General features: G+C 33.4%; 1 protein-coding gene across 2 annotated transcripts in view; it reads right to left on the bottom strand.

Annotated features, from left to right (window-relative positions):
• Positions 1-791: 791 nt before the first annotated feature.
• Positions 792-15,623, bottom strand: part of LOC135834844 (serine/arginine repetitive matrix protein 1-like) — an 81,394-nt gene continuing 66,562 nt past the window's right edge. For both annotated transcript variants that reach the window (XM_065348820.1, XM_065348828.1), the window contains exons 3-6: positions 10,584-10,724; positions 10,346-10,459; positions 9,775-9,928; positions 792-4,122 (exon numbers count right to left, since the gene is read on the bottom strand). In XM_065348820.1, coding sequence (XP_065204892.1) covers positions 3,566-4,122; positions 9,775-9,928; positions 10,346-10,459; positions 10,584-10,724 — 966 coding nt within the window. In that variant the 3' untranslated portion in view covers positions 792-3,565. The remainder of the gene's footprint in view (positions 4,123-9,774; positions 9,929-10,345; positions 10,460-10,583; positions 10,725-15,623) is intronic.

Raw genomic sequence — 15,623 nt, 5'->3', positions numbered from 1 at the left:
AGGTTGAAAATGAGCCACAACTCGATTTTCAGTAGCCCAAATCAATTTCGTTTTCATTTGAAGAAATTTTGAAATTCTGGAAAAATCGTAAATCGCGCAGGAACCTCCAGAAATGACCAAAAATAGCAAAATTTGGTTCGTGTGAATTAGTATAAATCTAGTAAAAAAAAAAAATTGGGCAAAATCTAAGACCTGCATTCAAAACTTGTATTTTTTCAACACAATTGATATAAGTAGAACGAAGTGACCCTGCAGCAATTTTGAAAATCGGAATATCATCTTGAAAATTTGAAATTAGTTCAAAAATAAAACCAAAAGTTGTGCAAGTCTCTAAACCAGTTTAAAAATGCATCAAAAATCCGAGTTTTCGAACCAATTTCATTAAAAACTCAAAATACGAAATTTCATTTCAAAATTTCCCTAAAAATATCCCAAAAATTTACTGAAAAATAGAAAACTTTTGCAAAAATAAAAATACAAAAAATCATCTACATACGATAAAAAAATACTCGCCAAAAACTTGCATAAAACTGTACCAATTGATAGAACTCCATCGTGAAAGTTAAGTAGCCAATTGCCATCAATCCATCATCATTACCACCGCTGCACATTAACACATCTTGCTTTTCGATCATTTGAACCAAAATTCCTGCATTTACGATTGATATTTTGAATTTTAATACATACACGTTTTCATTCATACCAGTTTCCAAATTCCAGCTGATCTCATGGACGAAACTGCACAAGTAGAGGCACACTAACGCTTTTGAAAATTCAATAAATAAGCAAAATTATTAATCAGTTCAAATATTTTATATTATGCAATAATATTGCAGCACGTTCCTCATCACACATAAACAATTCACATGAACTTCAATTTCTCAAATAAGTACATAAATAAATAACTAAATACAGAAGTGTATATTCGGTACTTATTTCACCGTTTAATTATTTTTAAAAAATGTAAGTATAAGTACTCGCAGGTACTTTATTATTCAAATAATTAATTAATTACTCAAAATCAGAAAACAACATCGATGAAAGCGGATCAAGGAGTGAAAATCTGATTTCAAGCAAAATACGTAGTAAGTAACCTTAATAAATCTTTACCCATGATCTGAAGGTACTTTTCAAATACCAAAATAATACACATTAGAACATTACATTGAATCGAAACAAATAGCAAGTTCGATTCATTTTGTAACTTGACAAAAATTATTTCACATTCATTTATAATCATTCAACGACAAGTAATAAAAGAAAAAAAATACTTATTCTCATTCAACTTTCGATACATCTAGATTCACACGATCTCTTTTCAAGTTTTTGAAAAAATAAACATAGTTCACATTATTTTGTTGGTGAGTAAAATACTCTCTAAATTAGAACATAAATCCATCGCCAATAATGAACATTTCGAAAAACTTACAAAGTTGAATTACTTAATCCAAACTTATAGTTACGTTCTCATTTTTTTCTATTTATTTATTTATTCATTTAATTAATTATTTAACTTATTTATATTTTTTTTTTTGTACAATTATGGCTCAGTATAATTTAATCGAGAATTGCACAAACCAAAATATCTCAATGATAAATGCTTCAATCGATCAATTCAAAACATTAAATTCATCTACACTAACATCTCCATTTTTTTTTTTTTCAATTAAATTAATGCAAATGTACATTTATCCGAATGTATAATAAAGATAATGATCCTGTTCACGATACCCAAAAAATAAGTCAACGAAGAACAGGAAAAATAAAAAATTTTTCGATAAAACATGTCAAATCCATATCGACTCGTTTTTCTGTTTCATTTTACTTTTTTTTTTTTTTAAACAATAAAAATATCAATATTCGTTCAATTTAGAACGAAACAAAAATAGGAAAAATTATTCAAAATTTTCCCATCTCTTCACTCTTGGTATTACAATTTTAGCCATTTATATGGCTATTTGTTAATTAAAAACAATTAATTATTTTCCAAGCAAGAAAAAAACAACGAATTTCTGAATCGAAAATAGAAAAACATAAGAAAAAACATTCAAAAATTTTACCATCACTTGGTACCAACAATTTTTGCCATTTATATGGCTATTTATAAAATAAAAACAATTAATTATTTTCCTAACTGGAAAAAAAAACCGACAAATTTCTAAAAACATCTGAAACTTTCGTAAAATAGAGAGCTCGGTGCCCATTTACACCTTTAAAAAAACGAAATAATCCATCTCAGATAAAATAACGATTGTTAGCTAATTTTTCAACTAGCCACAAAGGTGGACAGTTAAGACACCTTACAAAACACATATGTAGATACCTACAAGATATCAAAAATAACAAAAAAATGAATTAAATTTTGCGATAAAACACGAAAAAAAAACTAAAATAATAGTTCCAGACTAAGTCAGTAAGATTTAAAAAAAGGAATGATAAGTTAATTGGTAACACGAGACTTACTTAATTGACAAAAGTAATTGCCATTTAACGCAGGCAGTTCTCCTGCACTAGTTTACGAACCATTTTTAACCAAATACATAGATCAAAGTTCGTACATTGAAATTAACACTAAACACGTAGTCGATAGGTAAATATAAACAGATTGAATAATACATTCAGTCTTAACAAAATTAAACGACGATGTGAAATAACACAGTAGATAACATCGATCAATTCGAACAAGAACGATAGCGATAATCAAAATAGAATAAAAGATGACAAGAAAAATTACACTATTGAGAAAAAAATTAGCTAATCTTCGAATAATGGACGAGACAAATGGGGGGGGGGGGGGGAGCGAGAAAACCACGACGACTGAAAGGTAGAGGAGAGGGAGGACGGTTTGGGTAGAATTATTCCTCGTGAGTTCCACAACATTAAACCATAATTTCGATTCAGGTGAAATTTAATACCAGGAAATATATATTTTTTTTAAATTCAAGAAACAATTTTGAATGAGAATTTTTAAAAAAAAAATATAATTTTGGGTTCGATGTTACTTTTTATTGAACCGTTTCTGAGGCATTTCGAAATTTTTTTTCCATCAAGCAATAATCTTGTGAATAACGAGTCCAAACACAAGTTGCAAATTATAAGAAATTCAGCTCTCATCGATTCAGCTGCCTCGTGGGATGCTTTGGACAAAAAAGTATTGAATAATCTGAACAGAATTATCATAAAATTTGTAAAAAAAAAAAAAAAAAAATGAATCTCAACGAGCGTGGAGGTTTTGACCACAGAAAAATGAACATGACAACTCACACAAGTAAAAAATCATTTTTTCAAGAATCTAAAAAGTTTTTCTCAATCGAGAAAGAAAAACGCATCAGCTAGAGTTGATTTGAAAATGAAACGAACGTTCATATTTTTTTATCGTATTTCAATTTCAAATCAAAACGTAATTTTTCCTTATTTCTTCAAGATGTCCAAAAGATCCCCAAAGGCTATCCGAATTTCACCAAATGAAGCAATTTAAAAAGCAGAACGAATTTTACAAAGTCAAACCGTCTTCCCTTTCTTTACCTCGAATTAAAGCTGTACCTATTTGGGAATTCGCCTTTATTTATTTAATAGCGGGAAAGTCGTTCGGTCTATATTCGTACTTGAGGTTGTACGACCCAGGTACGTAGATTTCTGGGCTTTTCTTTATCTTGGGGGGCGCTGCTTTCGGTGTTGGCTTCGCAGGCGGTGGCGTTTTTTTCGAACTACTCGATGAAGCGAAATTGACTTTCTCGTCGCTTATTGGCGTAGACGTCGAGACCTTTCCTACAGATAATCTTTTGGACGTAGCTCGATAACGACGCGTAGTTTCGGCCTCGGATGCCGAACCAGGTGTTGCGCTATAATAGCTCGATGATGACGACGAGTTATTCGCCGAGTAAAAATCGTCTTCGCTGCTCGACATCAAGTTTTCCACCCATTTTCTGACTCGATGCATTTTGTAGTCCCTTTCTGGGACTTGCACTTCGTCATCGGCAGCTTCGGCGTGGACTTCTTTAACGGCGACTTGCGATTCGACTGTTGGGCTTCGTTGCTCGAGAGCTTTGACGAGTGCATTGCTCCCTCTGTTACGTCCAAACGCAACTTTCTCATCGGCACCAACAACATCGTGGCCCATTTCTGTAGAACGAATTATTGCTTTGGTATGATTTTTAAAATGTAATTCGACTTAAGTATATTTTAACATAATTCAAGCTGAAGCCGGATTAAATTTCCCATTCTCAATGTTACGTGCTTTTAAATATAGGTAATAATTATATGTACATAAACTACGAGCAATAATCATCATCGTGCAAGGAATGGTGCTATCTCAAACAGCATCTTTCAGCGGCAAATTTTCGTGCAAAATATTAACAAACAGCAATGAAACCAAAAAAACTATTCGCGATTGTGCGAAAAACAGCAATGATTCGAAATATCGCATACATAAACATACAAATCAACTCATCTCCCTTTCCATCACTTCACGATCAAAAAATGAAGCAGATATTCGCACTCGCCGTTCAAAAAAAAAAAACAAAACGATATGCCACACGACAACATTATGTTTTCCCATCTTCAGAACCGAATTGGGATACCTATGGTAGAGGTTAGAAGGGCCAGATCAAAAAATCAAGTTCACTGTTCATACTTCCACACAGCGCCCCAAAAAACCTCACACAAACGAAATGTCACACCTTACCTTCGACTTCATCATTACATTTTTACATCTTTACGACCAAATTGGAGAACCTGTGGTGGGGATTAGAATGCCCAAATCAAAAAACGAAGCACATTTTTGTATTTAGCACCCGAAACAACTCAACAAACGATATGTGACACATCTCATTTTTTTCCATCCTCAGAACGAACTTATGTTGAGTGGGGGTAAAAAAGACCAGATCGAAAAATTAAGCACATTTTCGTACTCAGCGACTCAAAGAACCTAACAAACGATATGTCACACGACATCATTATTTTTCACCTTCAGAACGACATTCGGATACTGTGAGAGGGATGGGGGGAGGGGGTTCAGAAAAATCAGATCGAAAAACCAAGCAAACATTCGTATCCAACGCCCATAAAAATCTTACCCAAATAATATGTCACACGTCACACAACATCATTATTTTTTTCACCCTCAGAACGAAATTACGTTACCCGGGGTGGGGGAGGGGTCAGAAGGGACAGATTGAAAAACTAAGTAGGTATTCGTACTCAGCGCCCCAAAGAACCTAACAAACGATATGTCACACGACATCATTATTTTCCAACTTCAGAACGAGCGACATTTGGATACCAAGAATGGTAGGTAGGGGGGGGGCTTGAAAGGGTCAGATCGAAAAACCAAGCAAATATTAGTACTCAGCGCCCCAAAGAACCTAAGAAACGATATGTCACACGACATCACTATTTTTCAACTTAAGAACGACATTTGGTTACGACGAATGGAGGGGGGGGGAGCTTGGAAGGGTCAGATCGAAAAACCAAGCAAATATTAGTACTCAGCGCCCCAAAGAACCTAAGAAACGATATGTCACACGACATCACTATTTTTCAACTTAAGAACGACATTTGGTTACGACGAATGGAGGGGGGGGGAGCTTGGAAGGGTCAGATCGAAAAACCAAGCAGATATTCGTACTCAGCGCCCCAAAGAACCTAACAAACGATATGTCACACGACATCACTATTTTTCAACTTCAGAACGACATTTTGGTTACGAAGAATGGAGGGGGGGGGGGGGGCTTGGAAGAGTCAGATCGAAAAACTAAGTAGATATTCGTATTCATCCCATAAAAACCTAACAATCAATATGTCACACAACATAATTACCTATTTTTATCTCGTTCATAACGAAATTTAAACACCGGTGGGGGGCGGAAGGGGTGTCAGAAGGGTCAGACCGAAAAACTAAGCAGATATTCGTATTTAGCACCCAAAAATACCTAACAAACGATATGTCACACGACATAACTCCTCATTTTCACTTCTAGTCAAAATTCCCTCCCCGCCATAGTTTTGAAATAGAGGGTCATTTCTTTCTTTTTTTTTTTATTTTGCGTAATATTTCGGTTTAATACTGGCCAGGGTCGACGAATAAAGCCGATTTTACATCATTTATCAAAATTACGAGATATCTTTTGATGATACTATTCTTTTCTCAGGAAAAGACCCCCCCTCCCTCTCCCTGAATACCGGGTTAAAAATGGTTCAACTTTTATGCTCTACAATAATATTTGTTCGAACAGTTCCATCAAATTTTTTTCAACCCCTCATAAAAAAAATATTTGGCTGATTTCATGAATTTTATTGGGTGGAAGGGGGGGGGGGGGGGGAGTTTTCAAACATAATTTTTTTCAAATATTATGTACCTATATCGCGCCTTTATAAGTTTCTAAAAAAAAAAAATTATTCTAAGAACTTTTCCCAGAAAGTTGAATATTTTTTTCACATCTGCGTAATTTTCAAAAGTCATGACCGAAAAATTAAAACGTGGGTCCATTTTGAACTTTCAAGGGGGAGGGGGGATAAAACATGCATGGATTTTGGGACGGAGGGAGGGGAGGTTTGCCTTTTTTTCACCTAAAAAACTTGCACTAATAATCGTTCTAGATGAAAACGAAAAAACGAAATGATTTTATGAAGATTCCTCCTCCCATTTATCATAGGTAGATCAGTTTATGAAAATTTATTTAGTACTATCTCAAGTTCCGATTCTCATTTATAGTCCGGCATATGACAATAGGAGTAATTGCATCCCCCCCCCCGCCGATCTTCAGGGACAACTTTTTTCCTAAAGGGGACATTCTAAGGAATATTTTAAAGCAAACTTGCCCAAAAAAAAGTTGGCCTTACTGCCATTTTGATTGAAAGGTCAGCCGAAATCGCAGATTTTGCGTTTCAACATAGGACTTGCACGAAATTTTTCAAACCTTACAAAGGTAGATCGAAAGATCATGCAAAAATTCATCACCTGTCAAAATTTCAAGAGCTAAAGTGCGTGTTTCGATTTTTGGTGAATTTTTAAAAATCCAATTTATGCCAAAAATTAGGGGGAAAAAATCAAAATTTCACCAAATTGACCAAGAAAGCTGAAATTTGGTATATACCCTATTTTCGACATGCTAAATCGATTGGAAACGGTTTCAACTCGTTTTGAGCAGTTCTGGAGCCTCCAGCAGATTTTTGAAACTCGAAATTCTCACAAAATTCCATCAAATTGGAGTTGTAAAGCTGAAATTGATTCTAAAAACTAATTTTAATATGCTACGAAGTACTGTAAGTGAATTTCAAGTCGTTTTGGAGCCTCCAGCGATTTTTTGAAAATTCCTGAAGCCTCCAGCAGATTTTTGAAACTTTGAATTTTCACAAAACTTCATCAAACTGAGATAGAAAGTCGAAATTTATTCGGCAAACCAATTTCAATACGCTACGAAGCGGACTGCTGGTGGATTTCAAGTCGTTTTGGAGCCTCCAGTGACTTTTTGAAAGGTTGTATGGCGTTTTTTTGGAATATTGAAATTTCCTAAAAGTAGCTGGAAGCTTCAAAACCCTCCAGTAATTTTCAAAAAAGTCGCTAGAGGCTCTAAAATGACTTGAACCATTGAACCCATTTGAAGTCGTCTTCAGAGGGTGTTAAAATTGGAGTGTAGAGTAAATTTCTGCTTTACATCTCCATTTGATGAAATTTTGTGAAAATTCAAAGTTTCAAAAATCTGCCGGATGCTTCAGGAATTTTCAAAAAATTGCTGGAGGCTCCAAAACGACTTGAAATTTACTTACAGTACTTCGTAGCGTATTGAAATTAGTTTTTAGAATAAATGTCAGCTTTACAACTCCAATTTGATGGAATTTTGTGAGAATTTCGAGTTTCAAAAATCTGCTGGAGGCTCCAGAACTGCTCAAAACGGGTTGAAACCGTTACCAATCGTTTTGGCATGTCGAAAATAGGGTATATACCAAATTTCAGCTTTTTTGGTCAATTTGGTAAAATTTTGATTTTTTTCCATAATTTTTGGCCTAAATTGGATTTTTAAAAATTCACCAAAAATCGAAAAACGCACTTAAGCACTTGAAATTTCGACAGGTGATAAATTTTTGCTTGATCTTTCGATCTACTTTTGTAAGGTTTGAAAAATTTCGTGCAAGTCCTATGTTGAAACGCAAAATCTGCGATTTCGGCTGACCTGTCAATCAAAATGGCCGCCATTTTGTAAGTAAGGCCAACTTTTTTTTGGGCAAGTTTGCTTTAAAATATTCCTTAGGATGTCCCCTTTAAGAAAAAAGTTGTTCCGGAGGATCGGCGCGGGGGGGGGGTGCAATTACTACTATTGTCATATGCCGGACTATTACTCGCTCATCAAACGAACACATTAAAAAATTTTCAAATCTATTCACATATTTTTCAGACGTTTTTAAACGAAGTTTGAAATTTTAATTACAAAATTATTTTTAAAATTGAAAAAAAATTCAAACATTTTTTTGGTCTGCTATATTTTATTAAAATTGCAAATAGAAAAATACCACAAGTCTTCACTATGCCAAAAGGGAGCAAAATTGAAGAGGGAACTCGTAAGCTTTGACCCTGTTTTACGTAAATTACCTATTTTTTCATTCATCTATAAAACGAACAATACCCGAGAGAACGAAGTGTTGCTTATCTGACGACTTTTTACAGTACAAGAAAATTCGATACACAACGTGAACAATCTTCAATAGAACACCACACAGAACGAAAACATTCTAATACAAAGTAAGACCATCATTCATTTCATTTACTACTTCACATATTCACAATGAATAAAGTTGCATTGCAACTAATTTCACTCGAGGAGGGGAATGTAATTGATAATACTAGATAATACGAACACGAGGCAAGAACCAATCACAATTCACAAATTAACATGATTTTTATCGATATTAATATATTCCATCTACCTATCTAATCTCTTCGAAGAATTATAGTGGCGTCGATTTGTCGGTGTTGCTATGTTAGATAAATGATGGTTAAATACTATCTTTAACTATTTTTTTTTTTTTTTCGTAAAAAAATCATCGGAAAAGCAAAAATACATTGTGCTTTGAAATAAAAAGGACGACGTTTTGAAGTACTATGGGTCTAGAATTATAAAATATTTCAAATTGAATAGAACACGAAAATACGTCTATTTTCACAAAAGGATTTCGTGATCAATGATCATTGATCTTTCATTTCATTACTTATTTTTTCAAATTAAAAATATTACGTAGGTACATAGAATCTCTTTTAATTCCCATTTCCATATTTTCATGAGGACTAGACGAGTTCAGCACTAGCATAAAAATATTTAGAAAAAAAATCATTCGAAGACGTTCGGTCACTAACAGCAATACAACGACGATGTTATTTCAGAACACTCGTTCTCCTGACAGAAAAAAATACACAAATTCACAAAAACAATATGTTAAACGAAAACTTCACCAATCAAGGTACCAATACCGATCTCGACCACCACAGAATTAAAATCAACGTGCGTTTCCTTCTTCCATTATAATCACTTATTAGTTATGTTAAAACCGTGCAAATATTATCAATGCAGATGCAGTGTTACATTTTCAACATCTTAATCGATAGAAATACGCATCGCCGTCGTATTTTCGAAGCAAAATGTGCAAGCGGTGGTGATGATGGATGAGCACAACTTTGAGATTTATACTCAAAGGAGCACAAGCAAGTCCTCAAAATGTAAGATGAATAAAAGTAAACTAAATCTCTATGGTAATGTACAATAAGTACAAACCGTTATTTACCTTTTCGCAGTTCGGATTTCGTCGGTGGCGGCGGCGGTTTGTGAGAGGTTTTCTTAGATCTCGATTTCGGCGGTTTTTTCGATGTCGATGGGGAAGGATTTGTCTCTTTATATTGCTGTTCTAGATGCTCGTTCAACATAGCGTTTCCGGTAATCTGGAAAATAACGTAAAATATTATATTAATTTACTGATTCCAGTACGTACAACTAGAAAATCTAGCGTACGAACGACATATCGTAGCAGTTCATTGAATCGTATATTCTACTGATGATTCATCATCGAACTATACGTCACGATGACACAAACAATAACAAAAAATATTTTTCAACGTATCGATAGACATTATACACGTGCTCCTGGTCCTGACGTCTTCATATTTATCATCCTGTATGATTCATACACCCAATGAATCATACAGGATCGTGAAAAACACCACGTGCGATAGCTATAAAGCTCCTCGATCCGAAGCTACAGCTTTTTAGTACCCGAATGACGTTGAAAAATACGTAGAAAGTACAACGATGTTCGATAATAAGTATTCGTAATTTCGAACACCGAATATGAAACTTACTTCGGAAACTTCTTGCGCTATGCTGTCGACGGTTTGGATAAAATCATCATCTGTTCTTGAGTAATCGAATATTTCGTATTCGTCGGGGTCCACTTCATCTTCGAACACCACTTGCTAAACACACAAACGATACACGAGTTAATTTATAATACATATTATTAGTGAAGCAATACGATGATCTTTTTGTATGCATTCGACTGAAATATAGTACTAATTTAAAAAATCACTGTATCCTTACAACTTTCGACTTCTTATGGCTCGTTTTCTCCGACGAAGAGCTCTTCTTCTTAGATTCACCTTCCAAACGTCGAATGGCTTCACCGACAGCGAACTTGTCACCGAAATCTATATCAATATCGTCGTAGAAATCCATCGTCATCTGTCGAACACGAATATCATGATAAATTTAAATTATCTCATCATAGTGGTAATTGTAATTCTTTGGGTCAACACATAAGGTATTGGGTAGTAGAATACGCGAGATCAACGAAGTAAACTAATAAAGCAGCTAATGGTAACTTCATTTTGCTATGGAATGGAACGAAATAACGCGAGAAATTAAAATAAATGGACACGAAACGAACAAAATTTGAAAAAAAAGCAGCGAAAGATTCGAAATTTCGAAATTTAGAGCAAAAACATACGATAACGAATAGCCATCAAGTGGTAGCTGGTAGCCTTGCTACGTTTGTTGTTTACAAGGTTGGTCGTTCGCTCGTGACGTCATAACGTCACGTACGTCACGATGCAATACCACCTATAGTAAAAGGCCTGAGCGCTGTTTTGTGACGTCATCGCTACTTGGTAGTACTTACGTATCTAACATATCATAATACACTATAGAATTGAATGAAAAATGCACTCAAACGAATTAAATCCTGCGAAAATTTCATTTTACATATTTTATCTACATGAATAATGAATTTATGATCATGTAGGAAAGATTTTAATGAAAAAAAATGAAGAAATTAGGTTATAAACAACACTGTTTTTCAACATTAAAGATGAAAGTTATACATAAGCTTGACAAAATTATACCTTTTGGCGGATAATACAACACTCACTGGTGAAATATAATTAAATAATCGTCGAATCTTGTCAAAATCCCACTAAAATCATCTAATTGGTTTGAGATGTTGATGGTTTCTTGATTCTTGATTAGATAACCTTATCCATCCATTGTAGTTGGATGGTTGTATTCACAATGCAGATTTAAAACGCATTTTAGATTATATGGTTCACTATTCATTTCACTGCGATGTTATTCCAGTAAAACACAGGCACTAGTACACTCAGTTTTCATTTTTATTCACTTCACAAGATATCTACACATCCGAATCACACAATGTCACAACACAAACAGATCGCGAAAAATTCACTTTTGTACAAAAATAAAGTAATCCAACACCACCAGTAGTTGAAAACAACAAATATCTCATCACTACACCACATTTTAGAACAAATATTAATTAAAATGTCATCATTTTAATAACGTTTTTAACGAAAGTTTTACTCTATTTCACGAACTCGCCATTTAAATGTACGTTAAAATTCAAATGGTAAACACAATCGAGTCATCTACTAGTGGTGACGTCAGAAGGTGATAACGATTCAGCGCTCAGGCCTTTTACTATAGGTGGTATTGCACGATCAATACCACCTATAGTAAAAGGCCTGAGCGCTGTTTTGTGACGTCATCACTAATAGATAGTATGTACTCCGATAACGCTATAGAAATGAATGAAATATTAATGCACTAGAACGAAATAAATACTGAGAACATTTTATTTTGCGTTTTGAATCACATTCTGATACTTAATAATCAATTTGAGATCAAGAGGGAATGATTTGAATGGAAAAATAAGTAAATATAAGCTCATAATCAACACTGTTTTTATCATTAAAGATGAGAACTATACACTCCTTTATGATCTAATTTCTAAAAGAATATCAAGAAAAACTCTGGAGGATGACAGCTGACAATAAGGAATATAGCAAAGAAGTACAACACATACAAATTATTGTAAATATTACCGAATATAGGCGAACATAATCTCCAACTCAAAGACTAAGGTATACAAAACGATCACCAAACATTGCATACATGACGGAGATTTCTCTCGAAATTCTTTGCAAACATTGTATTTATGCCTGTTGAAATCCATCCTAAGTATTTTGGAATTTAAAGCTGCTTCAATTAGTTTGAGATACTGATGATTTCTTGTTTAATATCCATTATCCATCATAGCAGCTTTAGCATGGCTGGTCTAAGAAGTAGATTTGAAAATTAAAATGTATTGTAGATTTTTCTCCAACTTGATGCGATTGCATTGTTCACTAACTACTTATTTCATTACAACATCATTCCGGTACAACACACTAGTACACATTAATTTTCATTTTAATCTACAGTTTACATCACTATTCATTCAAATTACACAACACAAAGGAGTCGCAAAAAATTCATTTTTGTACACAAATCAAATAAACCAACACCATCTGTAATTGAAAACATCAGTACCACATTACTAGAACACATTTTATGACAAATATTAATTGAATTTCATAATTTAAATAACTTTTTTAACGAAAGTTTTACTCAATTTCACGAATTCGCCATTTAAACATACGTTAAAATTCAAATGGTAAACACAATCGAGTCATCTACTTGTGGTGACGTCAGAGCTGATAAGAATTCAGCGCTCAGGCCTTTTACTATAGGTGGTATTGGCACGATGCTGCTAATCAGTGCAGCCACTTTAGAAAATGCAAAATTCGCGTACGTAAGAGTTGCAGTTTTTTATTTTTTATTACTTGGCGAACGCGATAATAATTATTTTAGATGCAATTTTTAAACGAAATTGAAATGATAATGCACGTAATTAGTTTGACGTAGGACAAACAACCCGAGGATGTAATCTAATCTTTGTGCCAAAAAAATAAAACAACTTCGTGATACAAATGGCAAGTTGCAACTTCCAACTTGTATTCAGTTCACTATTCAACAAGTTGATTAGCTAAAAATAGCCAAATTCAAGCTCACAAAATAAATAATTCACGAATGAAAAACGAAACTCAACATTGTAATAAAAATTGCAAGTAAAGTTGCAATTATTCAACTCGTTGATTAGCTAAAAATAGCCAAGTTTAAGCTCACAAATAAAATAATCCACGAATGAAAAAAATATTACATAAATGTGAAATGTATCTTCACTTCACTGAAAAAAATACCGACTACTGAGTTTGTTTAAAAGGCTCGAGAATAACTGTCCTAAAAAAACAAAAAAAAAAACTCCTGATAATCAATTATTCATTCCCAATTTTCTACTCTTAACGATTTCAACTTCAAATTTTTCTCATCGATGAAAATATAAACGTGTAACATTCTTATTAGCGTAGGATAGTAAAACGCAAACAATATGCAAATATGATCTACATTCTTCAACAATCCCCTACCTAGTACTCACTGGCCACTGTCATTACCTACAGCTACAGCTTTAACAGCACGAATATACCTAATTACATTAATAACTGAATAAAAAGTGTGTTCTAATGAAACAATCGTAGGAAAAAATGCAAAATGAGATTAGCGACACTGTTAAAAACTGTATTCAAGACTCAAGTGGTGTTGTCCACAGGTTTTTATTTTTAGATTTTGTTTTTTTTTTCTTAGAAAGTCGACCGATAAATGATGGTACATTAATGAAATGACTTGGATCGCTGAATCAGGATGAATCCTTAATGTATTCAATATTCATTCAGGGTAACGTCAGACAATTCAGACATAAGTATAGGTCATTGGAGTCATTCTCATTGGTCTCTCAAATTCTACTTATTCGAAAAGAAAAAAAATATTATATGTATGTAAGTGAACCTAGGAACCTACCCGAAATGGATTATTTTTCACCAATTCTTAAATCGTTTCAAATCATTGAAAATCGACTTACCAAACCAATTACGATAAAAATGAATAAAGATAAAACCACAAAGCGTGAAATTTCCCATTAGTAGAAAAATCAATTACATATTTTTCTTTGCTTCGAAATCCAAGTTCATAAATTCGAATTAATATTTTCTGTTGCAATTTCACGAAAATCTCAAAATGATACACTTTCAGAGAAAAAACTTACATACGTAATTAAATTTTTTTCCTTCAAAATTATTCGAGCGACCTATCAAAGCAGATTAGAATTTCATGCTGAGTTCAAAAATGACTCATTTTTCCGCAAAAAAGTACCTTCTAGTCGCGAAAAAAGCTAGAAAAAGTAGCCAAAAAGTGACTCCCCCCCCAAAAAAAAAATGGAAAAACATTGAAAAAATATTTTAATGCATAAAAAAATCAGAAATTTCTCGTTTTTCAATAAAATTTAAACTCGATAGGAACTTGTACTTACAACAGCAAAAATTACGACTTTCTGGAAACTATTGCCAAAAAAGTGATTTTTCCCGCAATTTTTGGCGAAAAAGTTGAACTATTTTGCACCTTTTAGACGAAAACAAAGGCAAGATTTTTAAAGTGAGTACTTGGCACTTTCCAGCAAGAAATAAAACTTCTGTCAATTTGAGCAAAAAATATTTTTTTTAGCAATTTCTGGTAAAAAAAAGACACAAAAGCCATTTTTTTTGGAAAAGATGGTGAAACATTTTGGAACTTCCTCCCCCCTCCCCAAAAAAACCCACAATTTTTAGTCACTTTTGGCAAAAAACGACACTTTTCAGCTATTTAAACAAAAGACGAATCATTTTGCCATTTTTTGCAAGAAAACAAGACTTCGACAATAATCTCAGCAAAAGGCAGGGCTCCTAAGCAATTTTTTACGAAAAAAGCAAAACATTACGACAACTTTGCTAAAAAACGGGAATTTTTGACAATAAATTTTCAAACTCCACGATTTTGACAATTTTTGCAAAAAGCAAGTCAATTGTGGAATTACTTATTGGCAAAAAAGCCACACTTTTGCGTTATTTTGAAAAAAAAGCTATCGCGAAAATCTTGCAACTTTTTACTAAAAAGTAGGACCTTCTCGTAATTGTTGGAAAAAAGTTTTTTTTTCTAACAATTTTACAAAAAAAACGAGATTTCTTGTCAATTTTTTGCAAAAAGAAATACTCTTTGGCAATTACTCGAAAAAAGTGATATTCTCCCCAATTTTTACGAAAAAGGCGACACTTTTTTCTATTTTTGGCAATTTTTTTCAATTCTTAGAAAAACGACGTTTTAGGGTATTTTTTGAAAAAAAATGAAGACTTCTTAGAAATTTTTGAGAGAAAGCAAAAT

The sequence above is a fragment of the Planococcus citri genome, chromosome 1 (genome assembly GCF_950023065.1).
Source record: "Planococcus citri chromosome 1, ihPlaCitr1.1, whole genome shotgun sequence".
NCBI lineage: Eukaryota > Metazoa > Arthropoda > Insecta > Hemiptera > Pseudococcidae > Planococcus > Planococcus citri.
Note: the sequence above shows the minus strand (reverse complement) of the source record. Positions and strands in the feature narration are given on the sequence as shown.